The following is a 19360-nucleotide window of genomic DNA, read 5'->3' on the forward strand; positions in this document are numbered from 1 at the left end:
CGAGGATCTCGGCGAGCCAAGTTTCCCCATTGACTAACGAGGAAATAGAGAACATGTTCTCTATTTGGCTCGACGAGTTCCTCGTCGGTTTCCTCGGCCAAAAGTGTACACACGACCGGGTTTCTCGGCAGAATACGGCTCCGATCGAGTTTCTGGCTGAATTCTGCCGAGAAACTTGGTCGTGTGTACGGGGACTAACAGAACCCTGGGTCATAGTAAAACCAGGTGTTCTAATCCTAATCCTTCTCCACTCCATCCAAAGCTGAAGACAGGTTTTTGGCTTGACATAGACTTTATAATGAGCCAGTATGATGTAGGTATATTTCTTCAAGGAAACATTTATAAAGGGAGAGTGCACTGGCCCTAGTGCAATTAAACATTGTATCAATAAAAAGAAATCCAAATTAAAATCTGATGCACAATTTAAAGAAACATTTACAAAATTCAAAAAATGTAAAATATACCCAGAGCTCAGGTTTAGATGCACTATAAGTATAGATTTAGGATATTTCATAAAAATCTATAATCTTTTCAACATGAAAGTTGTATCATTTTGTACTCTTTCAAATCAAAGCCAAATATGACCACGAGAAGCTAAAACAAACACTAGTAAACTTTTGTTCCAAATTCTTTTATTTTAAGAACCTTCATTCAATTTCCTAATTGCAAATAGACATTTATTTTTCATCCATAGTGGACTTTCTTTCTTGAATGAATTTTCAAAGCGTAAATGTGATTCTCATACAGGAAAGTCTATTTATTCCAAAATCGAATGGTAAAAGAACTTTCAGGTCATGTTCATCACACAATCAAAAGTACTTCCAATGTTGGTACAAATATTTTGTACGAAAATCTTCAAATTTTGTAATGTCGAGCATAGACGGTTCGAAGTTCAGCAGGAACCCGGCTGAGAATCGAACTATATATGGGCAGGTTGAATGTACCCAAGTAGATCCACTGATCAACTTTGGTACAAGCAGCTGACCAGGTTTTACATTAAATGGTTGCAGAAGAGAGCAGACCTTTGCTCAGTACATGGCCGACCCAAGCCCAGCTTTAGATGGGGGCAGGCCATTTTAATCAAAAAGTTTGGAGTAAACTTGATTTTGTTTGATTTACTTTTGAGGAAATGGTTTCCCGTGGACTATTGCTAGCAACATTGCCTCGGGGGTTGTTTCCATTGATCCCTCTCTGCCTATGTTTGCATATGATAAGGTGCTGTGGTTTGATGGCCAACAATGGACCTGGTGTGGCTCAAGCCTTTGTTTGCTAAATGGTGGAATTTAAAGTTTCCTATTGCTTGTGTGTGTGTGTGTGTTCTAGGGCTCCTTGTCCCTTTTATCATTAACACAGCTCCAAATATTTGCACATAGCCCGGTGTCCCCGCCCCGCTCATTGCTTCTATAAAGATACGGGCTGACTCATGACTATTGTGTCCCAACCTGTCCAGACTGCTGGTTTATGATTAATTTACGTATGTGTAGACACAGACACTTGGATTGTCTGTGTGTGTTTTGTTTGTAAAGTGTGTGAAGACAATGCCTTTTCTGTGGATGGAAAGCATACGTCCAATTTTCCCGAAGAGTTTGGGGCTTGTTCAACGAGCGAATAATAATAATAATAAAGCTGGCCTTACACTAGTAGAATTTTGTTCAAATATTTTAGTTTCAAGAATGTTAGTTTTTGATTTTCAATCATTAGTGGGGGTCAAGTCAACATTTTGATGTGGACCGGAATGATGAGAGTTTTTGAAGGAGCAGGAGGGACTATTTTACTTGAAGAAAATGTTCTGACTGTGTATGTGGTTTTCAATTGGTAAAGTCCATTCATTACAAAATTAAATGTTAAAAGCAAAGAAAATTTTGAAGTACTTTTCAATGGCGTTTTTCAAGTCATTTGAAAATCTACTTTTTTTAGGGATGCTCCAATCCAGACTTTCTCAACCTTTTTTACGTTGGATGAACCCTTAAAATTTGCTGAACTTGGAACCTGTCTATGACCGGCCTTAAACTAGTAGATTTTCGTACGAATATTTTTACCAACATTGGAAGTACTTTTTGATTCCGTTACGAATATCACTTGAAAGTACTTCAAGTTTTCTTTGCACCCCTGCTAATATTAGTCCATCAGGGGTCCTAAGGAAAATGCTCATTACGTTGGTGGTCAGTGGAAAGAATGAACCCTTTTTGTGCTGGTGCTTCGTCAAGTGGCAATGTGCCTGAAGCTATGCAGGCACCATTAGATGGGAGATCAGTTAGCCACTTCTAAAGGAACCCCTAGCAACCTCTGGAGGAACCCCAATTGAGACTGGCTGAAAATGGATAAAGACCATGTACCCTATAAGCCAAGTTTTTTCAGCACATTTTTTATTTAAATTTTTTTGTCCTGAAAATGCCCCCCTCGGCTTATACTCGAGTCACCTTTTTGCGCTTGATCTCCCGGAATTTGGAGACCCGGTGACGGCCGCAGGTCCCCTGGACCCAAAACTTGGCACACATGTAGCCCCACTCTTCCTCTACAAGTGTGCAAAGTTTGTGGTCCGGGGAGCACCGATTTTATTTATTTTTTCCCAGGCCGGGCACCCCTTCCATAGACTCCTATGTTTAAACGTCAGTCTAGGCATGGACACCCTAGGCTTATACTCGAGTCAATAGGCTTTCCCGTTTTTTTGGTGGTAAAATTGGGCGACTCGGCTTAAATACAGTATTTTTGTTTTAACCTTTTTATCTGAGGATAGATTTATGTTAAAACAAATAAATGGTCTATATCCATTTTCAGCCATTCTCAACCCGGGGGTTCCTCCTGAGTTTGCTAGGGGTTCCTTGAGCTGTGGCTAATTGACCTCCCATCAGATGGTGCCTTCATAGTTTCAGGTGCATTGCTGCTTGGCAAAGCACCAGCACCATGAGAATACATCAATCTTTCTGTTTGGCCAACAATTTTTAAGCTTAAGGCCCCTTTCACACGCGGAGCTCTGACAGGTCCATCTCTGCACAGTGAGCGGAGACGGACCTGTCATCTTCCTGCTCAGCAGGGATCAACGGAGCGATTCCTGCTGAGCAAGCGAAGTCCATACACTGACACGTCCGAGTGAAAGAGCCCTAAGTGAAGTCATGGAATAATCGCACTGATATGTGCGACCACCCTTTTAGCCCTGGTTTTTCCCTCCGGGCCACGAAACGATTAAAACCTAAATGGCTGTAGGTGACCCTTTTTAATGGCACTTTTAGCTGACCTGTCAAGGTGTGTTGTGTCTTCCCTCCTGAGACTGGGTGATGGCTGACACAACGCAATTAAAAACTTTTATTTTTAGCACCCAAACAGCATGGATGAATAGAGCCCTGTTCTGCTGTGCGGTGTGATGTAGAGCAATGGAATGTATACACAGGTGAGATGGAGTGTTCTTCCCCTGTAATCTCTGGGAGAAGGCAGGTATAATTATGGCGACAGCTCATCGCGTTGTATTTATAGAAGGGGCTACTTATTAGGCTGCTGAATTCTGCCTCATCCGAGTGGATTCATTTCATTAAAGAGCTCTGCTATACACTGCCACTACTGATTAAACCTCACTTCATTGACGAGTTTTCTGTGCTTCAAGGCAGAATAAAGTGTATACCTTCTTTAATTCCTATGTTCAGGAGAATTATTTATCTATATCTATATCTATATCTATATCTTTTTTCTTTTTTCTTTTTCTTTTTCTTTTTCTTTTTCTTTTTCTTTTCTTTTCTTTTCTCAAAATATGAGTATTTAAAGCTGCACTCTAAGCACAAAAAAAGCTTAATTTAAATAAAATGTGTTTGTTTTAGTATAGTATCGTTAAAATTGCTAAATCTTGTGATGCAAAAGGTTGGTTCTTTAAACTTAAACGTTTCCTCTTGCTATTTTTTTGCAGCGACAGCTGGCATTTGATCTTGATTTATTGTCATCGATTTACACTGGATCGTTCTCCACGTATGACACTTATGAAGAAGAACAGGCAGTCCCTACTGGTCTGGATTTGCTCCCACATGGTAAATTTTATTGCATTATACTAAGGATGTGGGTGGGGGGAGGGGGTCAGTATGTAAGCCAGTAGGAGCAGATGGAGGGTGAATAGGTATTTCCTAATAAAGACTGGTTCAACAGAACCTGGCCGATATTTGGCCAGTGTGTCCACCAGCCTGGAAAACCAGCAGCTGATCGGCATCAGAATTTATATAGATATATAGGGCCAGACTCACCAAAGAGATACGACGGCGTTTCTCCTGATACGCCGTCGTATCTCTGTTTCTATCTATGCGACTGATTCATAGAATCAGTTACGCATAGATATCCATAAGATCCGACAGATGTAATTGTTTTACACTGTCGGATCTTAGGATGCAGTACCGCGGCCGCCGCTGGGTGGAGTTCGCGTCGTAAACCAGCGTCGGGTATGTAAATTGGCAGTTACGGCGGATCCCCGACGGATTTTCGCATTCGCTACGTCGTCCGTAGTCAAGTTTCCCGTCGCAATTTTAGTCGTTATTTGACCTGCCCTAACTTTAGTCAGCAATCGTATTGCAGTCTAAGGTATGGTCGTCGTTCCCGCGTCGAAATTTAAAATTTAACGTCGTTTACGTAACACGTCCGGGAATACGGAAGTACGCTACGCGCGTCGCAGTTCGAAAAAATGACGTTGCGGCGCGCAAAGCACAACGGGAATTGCGAAACGGAGCATGCGCAGTAGGTCCGGCGCGGGAGCGCGCCTAATTTAAATGGCACACGCCCATTTGAATTGGCCCGCCTTGCGCCGGAGGCCGCCGGCGTAGTTTTCATCTCAAGTGCTTGGTGAATCAGGCACTTGCGATGAGAACTTGCGGCGGTGTAACGTATCTACGATGCGTTCCGCCGCAGTTCTATGTGAATCTGGCCCATAGTGTGTATTTAATATTACACCCCTACACTCACTACTTTACATTATAGCAAAGTGTAATTTCTTCAATGTAAAGATATAATAAAATAATTACAAAAATGTGAGCGGTGTACTCACTTTTGTGTGTATAATGTATATACTCGCTACTTTTATAATTCTCAGATATGCCTCCAGTAAGTGTGAAACAGGCTGAGCCTTATCATGGTATGGCGGCTTCCCTTGGTGTAATTGGAAGCCGATATCCTGCCATTACAGATCAGCTTGCTGCATCGACCATAAAATGCTTTAGCAGTTCTCAACTATTTATAGTGAAAGGCTTCCGAGCGCAGCATATGTGTTCGGTCTTTGGTATCCACTGATATAAAATACATTTTATGTCTTTCTCCAGACTCCAGCAGCTGCGAATTGCCCCTCCTGACACCCTGCAGCAAGGCGGTCATGAGTCAAGCTCTGAAGGCCACTTTTAATGGGTTTACAAAGGAGCAGAGACGGCTTGGCATCCCCAGCAGTGAGTTGAATTCTCTATTCTTATCTAGACAATCCGTTCATTGTTGGCGGCTATGGGGCTGTGTGTATTGTTGGAACCATTTCACATCTAATAAATAAAGTGACAGTTGGCACTTGACGTTTGGTTTTGATAAAAGATGATATTTTTATTGACAGCACTTTGCACAATGGTTTTTGCCTTGGTGAGCCCAATCTTATGACTATGTTGATATGACTGCTGGCTTGTGCGATGGAGATGCATTGGTGGTATGTGGGTACCGCCGTACATTTTTTAGGACATTTTTGGTTTAACCTGAAATATGTCTCATGTCCTTGTCTACTAGAAAGGGTTCAAATGCTGTAATTGCCATCCTTTTTAACATGTTTATTGTGATTATTAAGGTATACCTACCCCAATCATTACATAGTCTAACTTTTTTTTGTCTGGTTTGTATTCAATTTAAAGTGGAAGTAAACCCGCCTATCATTTTTAGACAAGGAAGCTGCCATCTTGGCCTCTGTTTAATCTTCAACTGCCATGATGCTGCACATGTGATCAGTTATGACACCAGCCATTGGATGGTGTGACAGTTTGGTTGAGAGCACAGCCAATGAGACAGTTAGCATTTCCGGCATGCCGGGAATGTAACTGTCTTTGGAAACTATTAAATCATTGGGTTTACTTCCGCTTTAAGGAATGCTTCTTTGAAGGGAGGGGGTCCTATTTTGCATTATTTAAAGAAAGGGCTTATCGTAACCGTGACCTCAAATTTTTGATGAATAGGTCTTCTAGCAGACTTGTGTTTAAATGTTAACTTATAGCTATTTTACCAATCTTGCTGGAATCGACAAATAAGATGCATATAAGGGCCCAAATACTTTGCTGGAGTAAATACTGCTCCATACTCCCTCTAGTACTGCTTATATAGTCAAAACTCTAGGTCTTTAGTCACATGATCTCTGCTGGAGGGAAAGGTTGGCCATTCTAAATTCTGATTCTACCCTTCAAAAGAGATCCCATAGCCAAAAGCCCAGTCTTCTAATGCCGCGTACACACAATCGGAATTTCCGACTGGAAAAGTTTGATGTGAGCTTTTGGTCAGAAATTCCGACCATCCTTAGGCCCCATCTGACTTTTTTTCTGTCAGAATTTTCAACAGCATCTGGGGCCAGATTCACAGTACAAGTACGCCGGCGTATCTACTGATACGCCGGCGTACTTTCAAATTTGCCGCGTCGTATCTTTAGTTTGAATCCTCAAACCAAGATACGACGGCTTTTGGCTTTGATCCGACAGGCGTACGGCTTCGGATCGTAGGTGTAATACTTCGGCGCCCGCTGGGTGGAGTTCGCATTGTGTTCCGCTTCGGGTATGCTAATTAGCTTTTTCCGGCGATTCACAAAGGTACGTGCGGCCGTCGCATTCTCTTACGTCGTCGCTAGTCGGCTTTTCCCGGCGTATAGTTAAAGCTGATATTCTGTGGCGTATAGATAGACCTGCCATGTTAAAGTATGGCCGTCATTCCCGCGTCAAATTTTTTTTTTTTTTGCGCAAGTCGTCCGTGAATAGGAAAGGATGTAACTCACGTCTACGTTCAAAAAATTACGTCTGTGCGACGTCATTTCGCGCAAAGCACGGCAGGAAATTTCAAAACGGAGCATGCGCATTACAATGGGCGCGGGGGACGCGCTTCATTTAAATGAATCTCGCTCCCTACCCGCCCAATTTGAAATACGCACCGAGAAATACACTACGCCGCCGTAACTTACGGCGCAAAATCTTCCTGGATTTGAAATTCCGCCAGGTAAGATACGGCGGCGTAGCCAGGGCAAATCTCTCAGAATCTGGCCCCTGGTTCTCAAATTTTCAGACGGGAAAAGTTCTTGTGGGAATTTCTTATAGTCTATATGCAATTCCGACGTGCAAAAAAACATAGATGCTCGGAATCCATTCGCATGCTCGGAATCATTGAACCTAACTTTTCTCGGCTCGTTGTAGTGTTGTACATCACCGCTTTCTTGACGGTCAGAATTTGGTGTGACCGTGTGTATGTAACACAAGTTTGCGCCAAAATTCAGTCGGGGGGGGGGGGGGGGGAAATCCATGGTTTTCTTGTCGGAATTTCCGATCGTGTGTACACGGCATAATACTGGAGAGAGCCTGGAAGCAGCAGTTTCCTCACCCAACGTTTTTCCACTTTTCTGTTACCGTTTATTTATAATGCCCAGTAAGACTGTATATAGATGGTCATTTACGGAGTGAATTTTAAGCCGTGGGCCCTGTTGAAACCCTATTGCCTGACATTTTTCATTTTGATGGGAAAATTGATGGTCGGACAGTGTGGAATGGGGGATAGATGGTAACCTTTTCCATGTATGGCAAGCTTTATCATAGCTCTGTGTTTATCATTTGCATCTCAGTCCACACCTCCATTAAACGTATTTAATATCCTTATAAGGAGACAAATGTTGGTGATAGAACTCCTTTTTGCCCCCTGGTTTCACTATTTGGAGACCATTATCTGGAACAACCCATGCCGATGAGGCAAGTCAGAGTGAAGCCAGTTACACCAATGCCATATAGAAAGCACTAAAGCTGCTGATTGGTATTATAGCCAGGGAATTAGTATTTTCAGAAGGAGAGGTCATCTATGGCCACCTCCTTTTCTTCCACAATGTTCCCTTTAAATGCTTAAATCTCGGCGCAGTTAACTTGTCCTGAAGTTGTAAGCAGAGGTTTTAAGCCATGTTTTTTTGGGGAAAAGCTGAATGAATACAGACGTCACAGGAATTTCCCTGCATGAAATCTACTACAGCTTATTGTGCAACCGCCAGTTATTTAAACTATGTTCCTCGATTTCTCAGCGTGACCCTGTTTAGTCATCCTGTGCACATTATTCCAGAGAAAAAAATGGTGTTTGTCATTCTCCCAGACCAGAAAGCATAAACATTCACTGATATTAATAGACCTGGCAGATACCTTGGCAAATGCTTGTGTGCTTATGGGTGTAAACCATAAAGGCTCCATCCAAAATTGATGTTTAATGATGGAGCCTGGTGGTTTAGTCTACCCCTGACTTCTTAAGCCTCGTACACGCAATGGGATTTCCATCGGACAAAGAGTAGGACTTTAGTTTGAAGGCCGTTGGCCATGAACTTGTCTTGCAAAGAATCGTCAGCCAACAAACACAAAACAACGTGTTTTTTTTTTTTTTTTTTTTTGTTCTTTAGCACCACCCTTTGGGCAAATTCTTCTAATGTTGTGTTATGGTTAGCCGGCAGGGATGTGATTGGTTGTGTGTGAGATATATCTCTATCTCTATCTCTATCTCTATCTCTATCTCTATCTCTATCTCTATCGCATTTTGCGGGCTGGCGAGTGTGGGCTACCTGGGAGCAGGGGGGGCGAGCAAGGAGAGGAGAGTCGCGTAGCTGTAGCCGCCGCCTGTTAATAGCGCGGGGAACATTACAGCTTTCAATTCAATAGCTGTATTCCCCGCGGCGTGTGTCATATACAGCGCCTCCCCTTTTCCGGGCACTTTTTTCATAGACAGATCACCCATCCCAGGATTGGATGGGTGATCTGTCTATCAAAGATTCCTGGACAAGGGGGAGGGGCGGCTCGCGGCGGCGGCAGCTATTCATTTGAAAGCTGTAATGTTCCCCGCGGTTTTGATCAACGCGGCGGCTCCGGCTCCTCTCCTACTCGGCACAGGTAGGCTTCTATTGTGGGGGGATACTCCTGGCTGCTATTGTGGGAGGGGGGGGATACTCCTGGCTGCTATTGTGGGGGGGGGATACTCCTGGCTGCTATTGTGGGGGGGGGGATACTCCTGGCTGCTATTGTGGGGGGGGGGGGATACTCCTGGCTGCTATTGTGGGGGGGGGGGATACTCCTGGCTGCTATTGTGGGGGGGGGGGATACTCCTGGCTGCTATTGTGGGGGGGGATACTCTTGGCTGCTATTGTGGGGGGGAATATATATATATATATATATATATATATATATATATATATATATATATATATATATATATATATATATATATATATATATATATATATATATATATATATATATATATATATATATATATATATATATATATATATATATATATATATATATATATATATATATATATATATATATATATATAAATTTTTTTTTATTATTTTTTTTTTTTTTGTGTGTATATAATTTTTATTTCTTCTACTGGTAAATATGTTTCCTATACGGGGTTGGCCAGTATCTTCAACCTGTTTTCTTCTCCTCTTGTAGATCCATGGCTGTGGAATGACAGTCAAGTATGCCAGTGGCTTGTTTGGGCTTCCAACGAGTTTTCCTTGGAGACCGTTAACTTCCAGAAGTTCATCATGACTGGTCAGGAGCTGTGCAGTCTAGGAAAGGAGCATTTCCTGGAGCTGGCCCCAGACTTTGTGGGTGACATTCTCTGGGAGCATCTGGAACAGATGATGAAAGGTAATTAAGAAGCCGTTTGCCAGAATGTCGTTTAAACAGTTCCGGGAATGTTGTTTAGATGTTCACAGGCGATTTAGAAACTGTCATGCCCAAATTAGATCTCTTCCCTTTCAAGGGAAAATGCCATTCACTTTGTATTATTCGTCCCTTTTATAGGATCCGTTGAGATTTGTTTTACATATTATGTAAATACGGACATACAATGTAAACCTTTTTAAAGGGGTCTACCACTTTCACTAGCAAAGTTGAAGAACCTGTTTGTTGGAGAAAGGCTATGAAGCCACCTGTCATTCTTACACCACTAAGGGGTTGCCCAACATAAATCATAATAAGTCATTCCTCCAGAGACTTGTAAGAACAATGGAAATGATCAGGAAAGACTTCTTCTTTATAGCTGCACTTTATCTAGTTAACATTATTATCTAGATGTCCATCATGCTGAACTTTGCACATCTCCTGCAGGTTTGGGCTAGTGCAGTGGTCTCCAAACTACAGCCTGGGGGCCACATCTGACCCTTTGCTTGCTTTAATCCGGCCCTAGGGGCACTATTTTTAAACACTGATGCCAACAATGGGACATCATTTGACCCACTGACACCAATGATGGGACACAATTCCTCCCAATGTGACTAAGAAAAATGGGACACAATTCGACCCAATGATGGGACACAATTCCTCCCAATGTGACTAAGAACAATGGGACATAATTCGACCCAATGAAGGGACACAATTCCTCGCAATAACACCAACAATGGGACACAATTCCTCGCAAAGACACCAACAATGGGGCTTAATGACACCATTGATGGGATATAATTCCTCCCAATGAGACGAAAGATGGGACACAATTCCTCGCAATAACACCAACAATGGGACACAATTTCTCCCAAGGACACTAGCAATGGGGCTTCATGACACCAAAGATGGGCAATGTTTATTCCCACTGATAATCAAGACCTTTTTTACTCCCTAAGGCCGCAGTCTGGCCCTCATTTAAGTCTGAAATGGCCCTTTTTTATAGAAAGACCCCTGGTCTAGAGGAAATACAACCCCTTCCCCAGGCAACTGTTGACAAATTTGTTACTTAAGACAAAGAAAATATTTCTGACCCAAGAATGGGCAAATAAATTCCCTAGGGCATTAGCCTTTAGTAAATATTACCTAAATTGTGTCAGTCTTGTGTATATTTTCCAGCCTGACCCGTGCATTTATTTATTTTTCCTACAGAACAAGAGCGAGTACAGGACCAGTATATTCATAGCTCCAATCAAACTCAATGGGTGAACACTGACTCATTAAGTAAGTATTCCTTTTTCTAATTTATATTAAAAATAACTGGCTATTTGACAATGTGCTTTTGTAATTCAGCATACTTGCTGTTGTTGCTCCTTAGGCTATTATTGTTGATCTTGTTGTTATGATTTATGGTGTATCTTTAATTCTGTCAGACATAATTCATTTTATCCACTACTCTTAAATTGTCCCCCCCCCCCTTTTTTTTTATTTTTTTAAGATAAGCCTCGCTTTATATAGAATGAACAACCATCCTAATTTTTGTATTTACATTTTTTTTTCTGTAGATTTCAACATGGACCCCTTGCATTGTGGCTCTCAAGTACACAGTTACCCCAAAACTGAAATGTACAATGACCTATGCCCGGTGCCCCAAGTGCCAAATTTCCTTCCGGTCAAGCAAGAGTTTCAGAGTTATTCGTGCATGAAGTCTATGGGCAGCAATTACTCCTCAATGAACCGGGACTATAGTCGAAACATGAACATCCTACTGAGTTCCCTGAGCTCCGGTGAGTGTAGAACAAATGATCTTCGAGGTTCAGGTGTCATTGCTGGCACCTATTAATAATTTTCATCTTTTATTTTGAGACAAACGTGTAAAATTGTCTCGCAGCACTTGACTTGCAAATTTTGGGATAATCTTGAGACAATTTAAAGATGGTGTATAGTCTCCCCAATTATTTTTTTAGCTATACGTAAAATGGTCCGCTTAATGTAAGTAATCTTATGCATGTGTGTGTGTTTTTTTTTTTTTTTTGTTTTTTTTTTAGCAGAGGTCCACCCTAAAAAAACATTTATACATTAAAATGTTTTTTTTTTTATTAAAAAAAAAAATAGAATTTATTTTTTTCTACTTGCCAGAAACCCCTGTTGCTAGGCAGTCTTTCTAATCTGCTTTTTCCTAGTCCGCCTTGCTGTTCCACTTCTTCCTTCTTCGGCAAGCTCCCCCGCTTGTCTTCTGGGATGTGTGTGTCTCTCAGAAGACAACGTGGCCATTCACAAAGCGCTGCGCGAATCGCGCATGCGCAGTAGGAAATGGACAGTGAAGCCGCAAGGCTCCACTGCCGGTTTCCCTTAGTTGCCATGGCGGCGCTGGCACCCGATCCGATGGATGGCTCGGCCTTGAGGCTGTTGTCGCGGGCTCGTTTGACAGGTAAGTAAAAAAAAAAACAGCTGGAACACCGCTTTTAAAACCTTTTGATCGTGTATAATTTGTGTATATTTGTGCATGGGGGCAGCCATATTTTCCTGTTATACATTAAGGCTTTGATTTGCATTTCTACGTCATGGTTGCGCTTTACTGCTCTTTCTCACAATGCAAGTTGATGAGTCAGATGACTCATTGGAAACAATAAAGGAAAGGGAAAGGCGCCTCTAAGTGCAGTGGTTAAAAGATTTATTACAGGCACAATCGGATTAAAAACACTTACAAGATAGTAAGAAGTCCTAGGCATATAATGATTAGTCCTCCTAGTGAGAGAGAGAGCCGTCCTGCAGCTGTCAGTCCCTGGTGACGTGGATTGGCGAGGAGGTGAAGATGCGATGAGGCAGTTATGGAACCAAGCTGGAATGCACACGGCCGATGTGACATTGGGTGAAGGTGGTGGGTGGTAGGGTGTTTTGGAGTATGCACGAAGGAGCTGTGCATGCTCCAAAATGTGTTGCCGCCCACCACCTTCACCTGATGTCACTTCAGCGGCGTGTGGTCCAGCTTGGTTCCAGAACCTGGGCCGCCTCATCCCCAATCCACAGCCACGTCACCAGGGACTGACAGCTGCAAGACGGCTCTCGCTCTCGCTCTCTCTCCCCCAGATAGATGGATTACAGCGATCCACATGAGGACTAATCATTATATGCCTATGACTTCTTGCTATCTTATAAAGGTTTTTATTTCCATTGTGCCTGTAATAAATATTTTAACCACTACACTTGGAGGCACCTTTCTCTTTCCTTTATGACCCTCCAGAGCTACTTCTTCTCTACAAAGTGCTGCCTTCAGTGCCATCTCTCTACTGCTACCAAGGACCAGATACCCAGCCTCACCAGAGCTTCCTCATCTCTCCCTCCTTTCATTGGAAACTATGCATTCCATGTGGTGGAGCAGAATAGTTGTTGAGATAGTTGTTTAGAGTAATTGAATGGAGCCAGTGAGGGTTCATGCTAACCTCTATACCAGGGATATGCAATTAGCGGACCTCCAGCTGTTGCAAAATGACATGTTCCATCATCTGGCTGTCATGCTTGTGGCTGTCAGTCTTGCTATGCCTCATGGGACTTGTAGTTCTGCAACAGCTGGAGGTCCGCTAATGGCATATCCCTGCTCTATACTAAAGAAACTTTAAATGTAATACCATGACTAAGGGTGATCAAGTTTTTGCATTCTCCTTCACTTTTAGTAGTCTCAGTGATAATGGTCAGTAGGATAAATAGAGGGTGTAGGATAAATAGAGGGTGTATCTCCCAGTTTTGGCTTTAAAGAAGAAAAATCGTGCTTTCATAAACTCAAGATGGTTTTCTTCATATATTGGGAAATGCTCAATCTCAATCAATCCGTTTTAATCTTCTCTCAGGTAAATCCATTGACATGGATTCTGTAGACAGCGGTACGGAGAGTTTCGAAAGCACAGACTCCCTATTACAGTCATGGACCAGCCAGTCTTCACTGGTGGACATGCAGCGAGTTCCGTCCTACGAAAGCTTTGAAGAAGAAGCTAGCCAATCGCTGTGCTTGAACAAGCCTTCCATGTCGTTCAAAGATTACATACAAGACAGGAATGACCCTGTGGAGCAAGGCAAACCAGTTATCCCAGCAGCCATCCTTGCCGGGTTCACAGGTGAGATAATTGAACATCTCTTTAAGAGCCACTTGTCTCCTCTTAAGCTGACAAATGCCTGAGTCATAATCCGTGCCTTTTGTCTTGTAAAGCTTTTATTGTTCTTCGCACTGCTTGGTTCTCTCTTGCTTTTATTTTTATTTTTATTTTTTTATGTATATTCTGAAAGTTCCAAAGACAACCTCGAGGAAGGGAAATTGTCTATGTATGTCTGAGCCCAAAAAAAAAAAAAAAAGTTCAGTAAATTTCTGGAAAACATGTAGATTACTGCTCTGAGTAGTACCTCTGGGTCCTCGTGACCATTAAGTACCTTTTTAGGTCCCACTGACCATCAAACATGTCCCAGTGTTTGTGCTCAAACGCTGTACCTCAGATCTTTCCTTGCAGCTTCCCCGCTGCTCTGTCACTCATGGACTCTCTCTCAGGCTCGGGCCTTGGTCTGTCCGGAATGGGACAGTATGGTGCATATTAGCACCTTTCACTGCTCCCTTCATTGGGCCCCGAGCTCTGGCTCTCATATGAAGCCGCACACACCTGTACCATTTTGTGTGTTTGCTTCTTACAAAATCTGGCCTAAGCCACCATATTAAACAGTAGCACGCGCTCATTCCTGCCACAAAATGAGATTATATATATATATATATATATATATATATATATATATATATATATATATATATATATATATAATCTCTATTATAATATACATTTTATTTATTTATTGGGGCAAGACATGCAATTTAACAAGTGAGTTAGAAATTAAAGGGCTTGTAATCCTTTGTGGGTTTTTTTCACCTTAATGCATCCTATACATTAAGGTGAAAGAACACCTTGCATTGTCCGGCCCCCCCTGTTTTACTTACCCAAGCCCTGAATTTCTGTGGGCGCGATCCCGTGTTGCTCTCTCCACGGATTCTCGGCTCTTCATTGGATAGATTGATGGCAGCGCAGCCATTGGCTCCCGCTTCTGTCAATCAAATCCAATGAAAGGGGGGGGGGGGCGGGCCGAGTCATTCACTCGGTGGCTATGGACGCTGAGTTTATGACACAGGAGCGCACCCGCAAGGTAACCCCCTTGGGAGAGAGCTTCCCAGAGGGGGTTATCTATTGCGGGGAGGAGCTGCGCCACGCTTTGCCAAACAAAGGATCAGGGCCACGCTTTGCCAAACAAACTGCACAGTGGTGGCAAGTATGACATGTTTGTTATTTAAAAAAAAATTAAATTGGCCTTTAGTGTCACCTTTAAAGTCTTGCACCTTATTGTTTATGCTTAAGTCTAGGGCTGCAACTAACGATTATTTTCATATTCGATTTAGTTGGCTGATTATTGTTTCGATCGGTTAACAACCTTGGAAAGAAAAGGAATTTTGCAGCGATTTCCTTTTTTTTTTTCTTTTCATTTTTTTGGGGGCAATTTGTTGTTGGGCAGATTAAACACAAATTGCCGCAAAAAATGCATTGCATGCTTTTCTGTAGCTTCTCCGTTTTAAGTCCCATAGGAAACCATGAAAATGAACTGCAGAAAACAGAGGTGTGACCCAGGCCTGAGATGTTTAGCAACATGGGGTTAAAAAAACTAACATTAGTACAAAAAGAGCAAATAATCGCTACCGTAAGGGGTTAATTTTTTTACTGTGTGAAAGTAATATTTACGATAGCGATTTGCTCTTTTTGTACTATAAAGGGCTATTTTTTATTTTATTTTTTTAAACCCCATTTTGTTACTGGCCGATCGATTATGAAAATGGTAATCGATTAATTGTCGATTAATTAGTTGTTTCGGCCCTAAGTCCAAAACAGATCAGGTTCTCGTGCCCTATAACATCTATCCACTATACAAGAACAGCAGTAGTTGGTCCGTTCCCACATTAGGCTAATGGCAGTAAAAATAGTTCTATAGTCATGTTCTTATTGTAGTGTGCCTATAGATTGATGAATGCTGATTGGTTGCTGTGGGTACCTGCACATTGCTTTAGAGGGTCTGCACAATAGAGTTGATTCTGTATGTGATAACCGTGTTTTTTGTTTTATTTTCAGGGAGTGGGCCTATCCAGCTCTGGCAGTTCTTGTTAGAATTGTTGACCGACAAATCTTGCCAACCTTTTATCAGTTGGACCGGGGACGGCTGGGAGTTCAAGCTCACTGACCCAGACGAGGTTTGTACTTTATCTTTCTACAGGCTGATTAGTCTGGCCATTTTCAAGATATTAATTCAGTATCTGTTCAGAGAGTCTAGAGTCTTATCCTTCTTGTTTTTCTTGGCATGTTTCTGAAATTTTGATATTGAACATTTCGAACTATTGGAAGTGCTCCATACCACACCTCCATATCCTCAGATTGGTAAAGTTGATTACTTTTTTGGGGCTCTGTAGGGCCATGACTACAGTAAGACCTTTCTGTTTACTGGATTGGTTTACCATAAACCTCCTAAACCTGCCATACACGGCTCAAATTTCAACCCATTTCTACAGGAAGTAGATTTTTTTTTTTTTTTTCAAATTTGATTTGAAATTCGAGTCATGGGTGGCCCATTGGCACCACTCGGTTTTAAAAGTGTGTTTTTTTTTTTTTATTAATTTTTATTGGTGGTGTTGCTTGTAAAATTGTCAACCGAACAGTGACTGCATCCAAACTGATTACGCTGATGGCCATGGTTGCCAGCAGGGAAGATTCATTCTTTCATGCTTTTTAGCATGGATGGGGGGAGGGGGTTTTATCTATTGGATTTCTCATGTTCAACCCACAGGCTGAACAAGATAAATCTGTAGGTGGATGGCTAACCTTTGGTTGGATGCCAAAGGATACAAAATGTGAAAGATGCATGAAGAGAGAGATGGTGACTTTTGTAAAATGCCTCCTGTCTGCTAGAAAGTGCTCAAGCGATAGGTTCTCATTAAGAACTATTGCAGATGAAGTGCAGGAAGGCGAGACCTTACTACAGTAAAATGGGATAAAGTGTCACTTATGTGTCCAAATGGCACCAGATTCTCCATAAATGGCCAAATTTTATGAACCCAAACAAACATTTGTTTTTATAATTAATAAAATAATTTGCACTTGAAAGGCTCAATTCATAAGGTTTTATAAAACAACAATCATTATTTGGATCTTAAAAAATATAATAAAAAAAAAAATATAGATAGATTATACCTGTGGGTATGTGCACCATAGTTAGTTTTATTGGTAAGAATTGTGCCCCGTCAGTGAGGGGAATTATGCCCCATTGCTGGGATCAGTGGATAAAAATAGTGTCACAAGGGCCAGATAAAGCAGATTGAAGACCACTGGTTTAAGGGTTTATATTTTTCCTTTAGCCTTCTTTGGGCTCAGTACAGAAGCTAAAGGAAAAATATAAAACCTTAAACCAGTGGTCTTCAAATTGCGACCCTTTGCTGGGCATTGTTTTTACCAACCGACATCGGGACCTTTTCTACTCGCAGTAGCCACAGTCCAAATCCCCTAAAGTCTGAAGGACAGTAAAGTAGAAAGTTTGGAGACCCATGCTTTAAACCATAATTGCCTCCAACCCTTCATTATATTCAGTCAAATCGAGCATGTATTGCAAATCTTTTCTTTCTCCTGCCGTTCTTTCGAGAGCTTTGCCGGCATCATCAATGGTCCAGCCAGTTCTAATTTCATTATGTTTCCTGACCTATAAACTGTATGTTCTTTGCATACAGCGGTATATCGAAGACCTGCTTTTGATGTGTCTGCTCCATAGACTTTTTTTTAATGATTGGCTGTCAAGGAGCACGGACATCTAAAGAGATGCCAGGGATGATTTCTTTTGAATAACATGAAAAAAAACCTGCAGGAGCTCTCCCCCCTCTGTACATTCATTTTATTTTAATACATGTGAAGATGTTTTATAGAAGGCAAATGTGGTATATAGAAATTTTATGTTTTTTAGGGCTGCTGGTATTGAATCCACCACATGTGAGATGCAATATAACCCTTTTCAAATTGCTTTTATTCTTTAAGGTTAGCCATTTGTTATGCTTGAACTCATTTTAATCCGCATGCCTTTTGAAATTCCCAGGTGGCACGGCGATGGGGAAAAAGGAAAAACAAGCCTAAAATGAATTATGAAAAGCTAAGCCGCGGGCTGCGATACTACTACGATAAGAACATTATCCACAAGACCTCCGGAAAGCGATACGTCTACCGGTTCGTCTGCGATCTCCAAAACCTGCTGGGTTACTCTGCGGAAGAGCTACACGCGATGCTAGATGTTCAACCGGATATAGACGACTGAGCAGAAGCTCGCGGAACGATGGCTGTGAAAACTGTGAAAAGGAGATGACCAATTTTTATTTTTTATTTTTTTTGGTCGCATTTGATGGGCTGGACTGTTTGAGATGAAGGAACTTGCTTTTGGGGTAGTTTGTGAGACCTGAAGGGACTTTGAGACATTTCGGAGAAGTGTTCGAAGCTCTGGATGTACAGAGGTCCCACGAACGCTGCTTGGGATCACAGCCCATACTTGAATAAATAATTGCACAGGAAGCATGTACTTTTCGTAAAAAGAAATTCAGTATATCAACAGGGAAAAAAACAAGTCATTTTCATTCAATTGTTTGAGCAAGCGGGAAGCTTTGAACTGTGGTTTAATGCGGGGGGAAAAAAAAGTGACCACTTTAATTCCAGCTGATGCGCGGTCTTGGAGAAAAAGCGCATTTTACCACCTAATGTTTGATTTCTTCATGATGAGTCCATGCACTTTCGTGGACATTTTCAAACCATTTCAAGCTGATTGTAAATAATTTGTTCATTTTTTTTTCTTTATTTACATAATTAATTATTAATATTATTTTTTTGTTCCAAAAGGAATGTGTATATTATTTGAATTTCAGATGTGTAAGATTTTTTTTTTTAATTTTTTTGTTTCAGAAATATAATGGCATTTTAAATGCTTTTGCTTTTTTATTGTACATCTGTTCGCTACATAGAAGTGTAATTTGTGGTCAAGTAAAGGAATCCATTGCACAGCAATTTAACCTTTTGGCAAGAAGCACCAGATGGTAGCTGTCATTGTCGCATTTTAATTGCAGGAAGGTGGCATTACTTGCAATGAAGCTAAGGCCACATAAGGAGTTTAAGGCTGGCACTTGCTTTGTGACTGGTTTTCCTGGTTACGTGGCTACGTACCATAGTAACTCTAGTTAAAGAGGGCCCGAAAAGGTGATCTGGAAGGCCTGGCAATTATCAGGTGGTGGATGAATGTTTAGAGCAGCTGTTCTCAACTAGGGTTCTCGAGAACCCCAAGGTTCCTGGAGCTGTAACTGATGTACCTCCCACCTGAGTAGGTCTAAGGCTGCATTCACATCTAGACGGACGAAATCGCGGCGTTTTGTCGCCGCAAATCGC

General features: G+C 41.7%; 1 protein-coding gene across 1 annotated transcript in view; it reads left to right on the plus strand.

Moving 5' to 3' along the window:
* The window catches only part of ETS2 (ETS proto-oncogene 2, transcription factor), a 33221-nt gene extending 14611 nt beyond the window's left edge, over positions 1-18610 (plus strand). Inside the window, exons 3-10 of the mRNA XM_040338977.1 lie at positions 3896-4013; positions 5286-5405; positions 9666-9866; positions 11094-11165; positions 11447-11668; positions 13730-13993; positions 16031-16149; positions 18033-18610. Of these exons, the coding sequence (XP_040194911.1) occupies positions 3896-4013; positions 5286-5405; positions 9666-9866; positions 11094-11165; positions 11447-11668; positions 13730-13993; positions 16031-16149; positions 18033-18248 (1332 nt within the window). The 3' untranslated portion in view covers positions 18249-18610. The remainder of the gene's footprint in view (positions 1-3895; positions 4014-5285; positions 5406-9665; positions 9867-11093; positions 11166-11446; positions 11669-13729; positions 13994-16030; positions 16150-18032) is intronic.
* The last annotated feature ends 750 nt before the right edge of the window (positions 18611-19360 follow it).

The sequence above is a fragment of the Rana temporaria genome, chromosome 2, assembly GCF_905171775.1.
Source record: "Rana temporaria chromosome 2, aRanTem1.1, whole genome shotgun sequence".
NCBI classification, from domain to species: domain Eukaryota; kingdom Metazoa; phylum Chordata; class Amphibia; order Anura; family Ranidae; genus Rana; species Rana temporaria.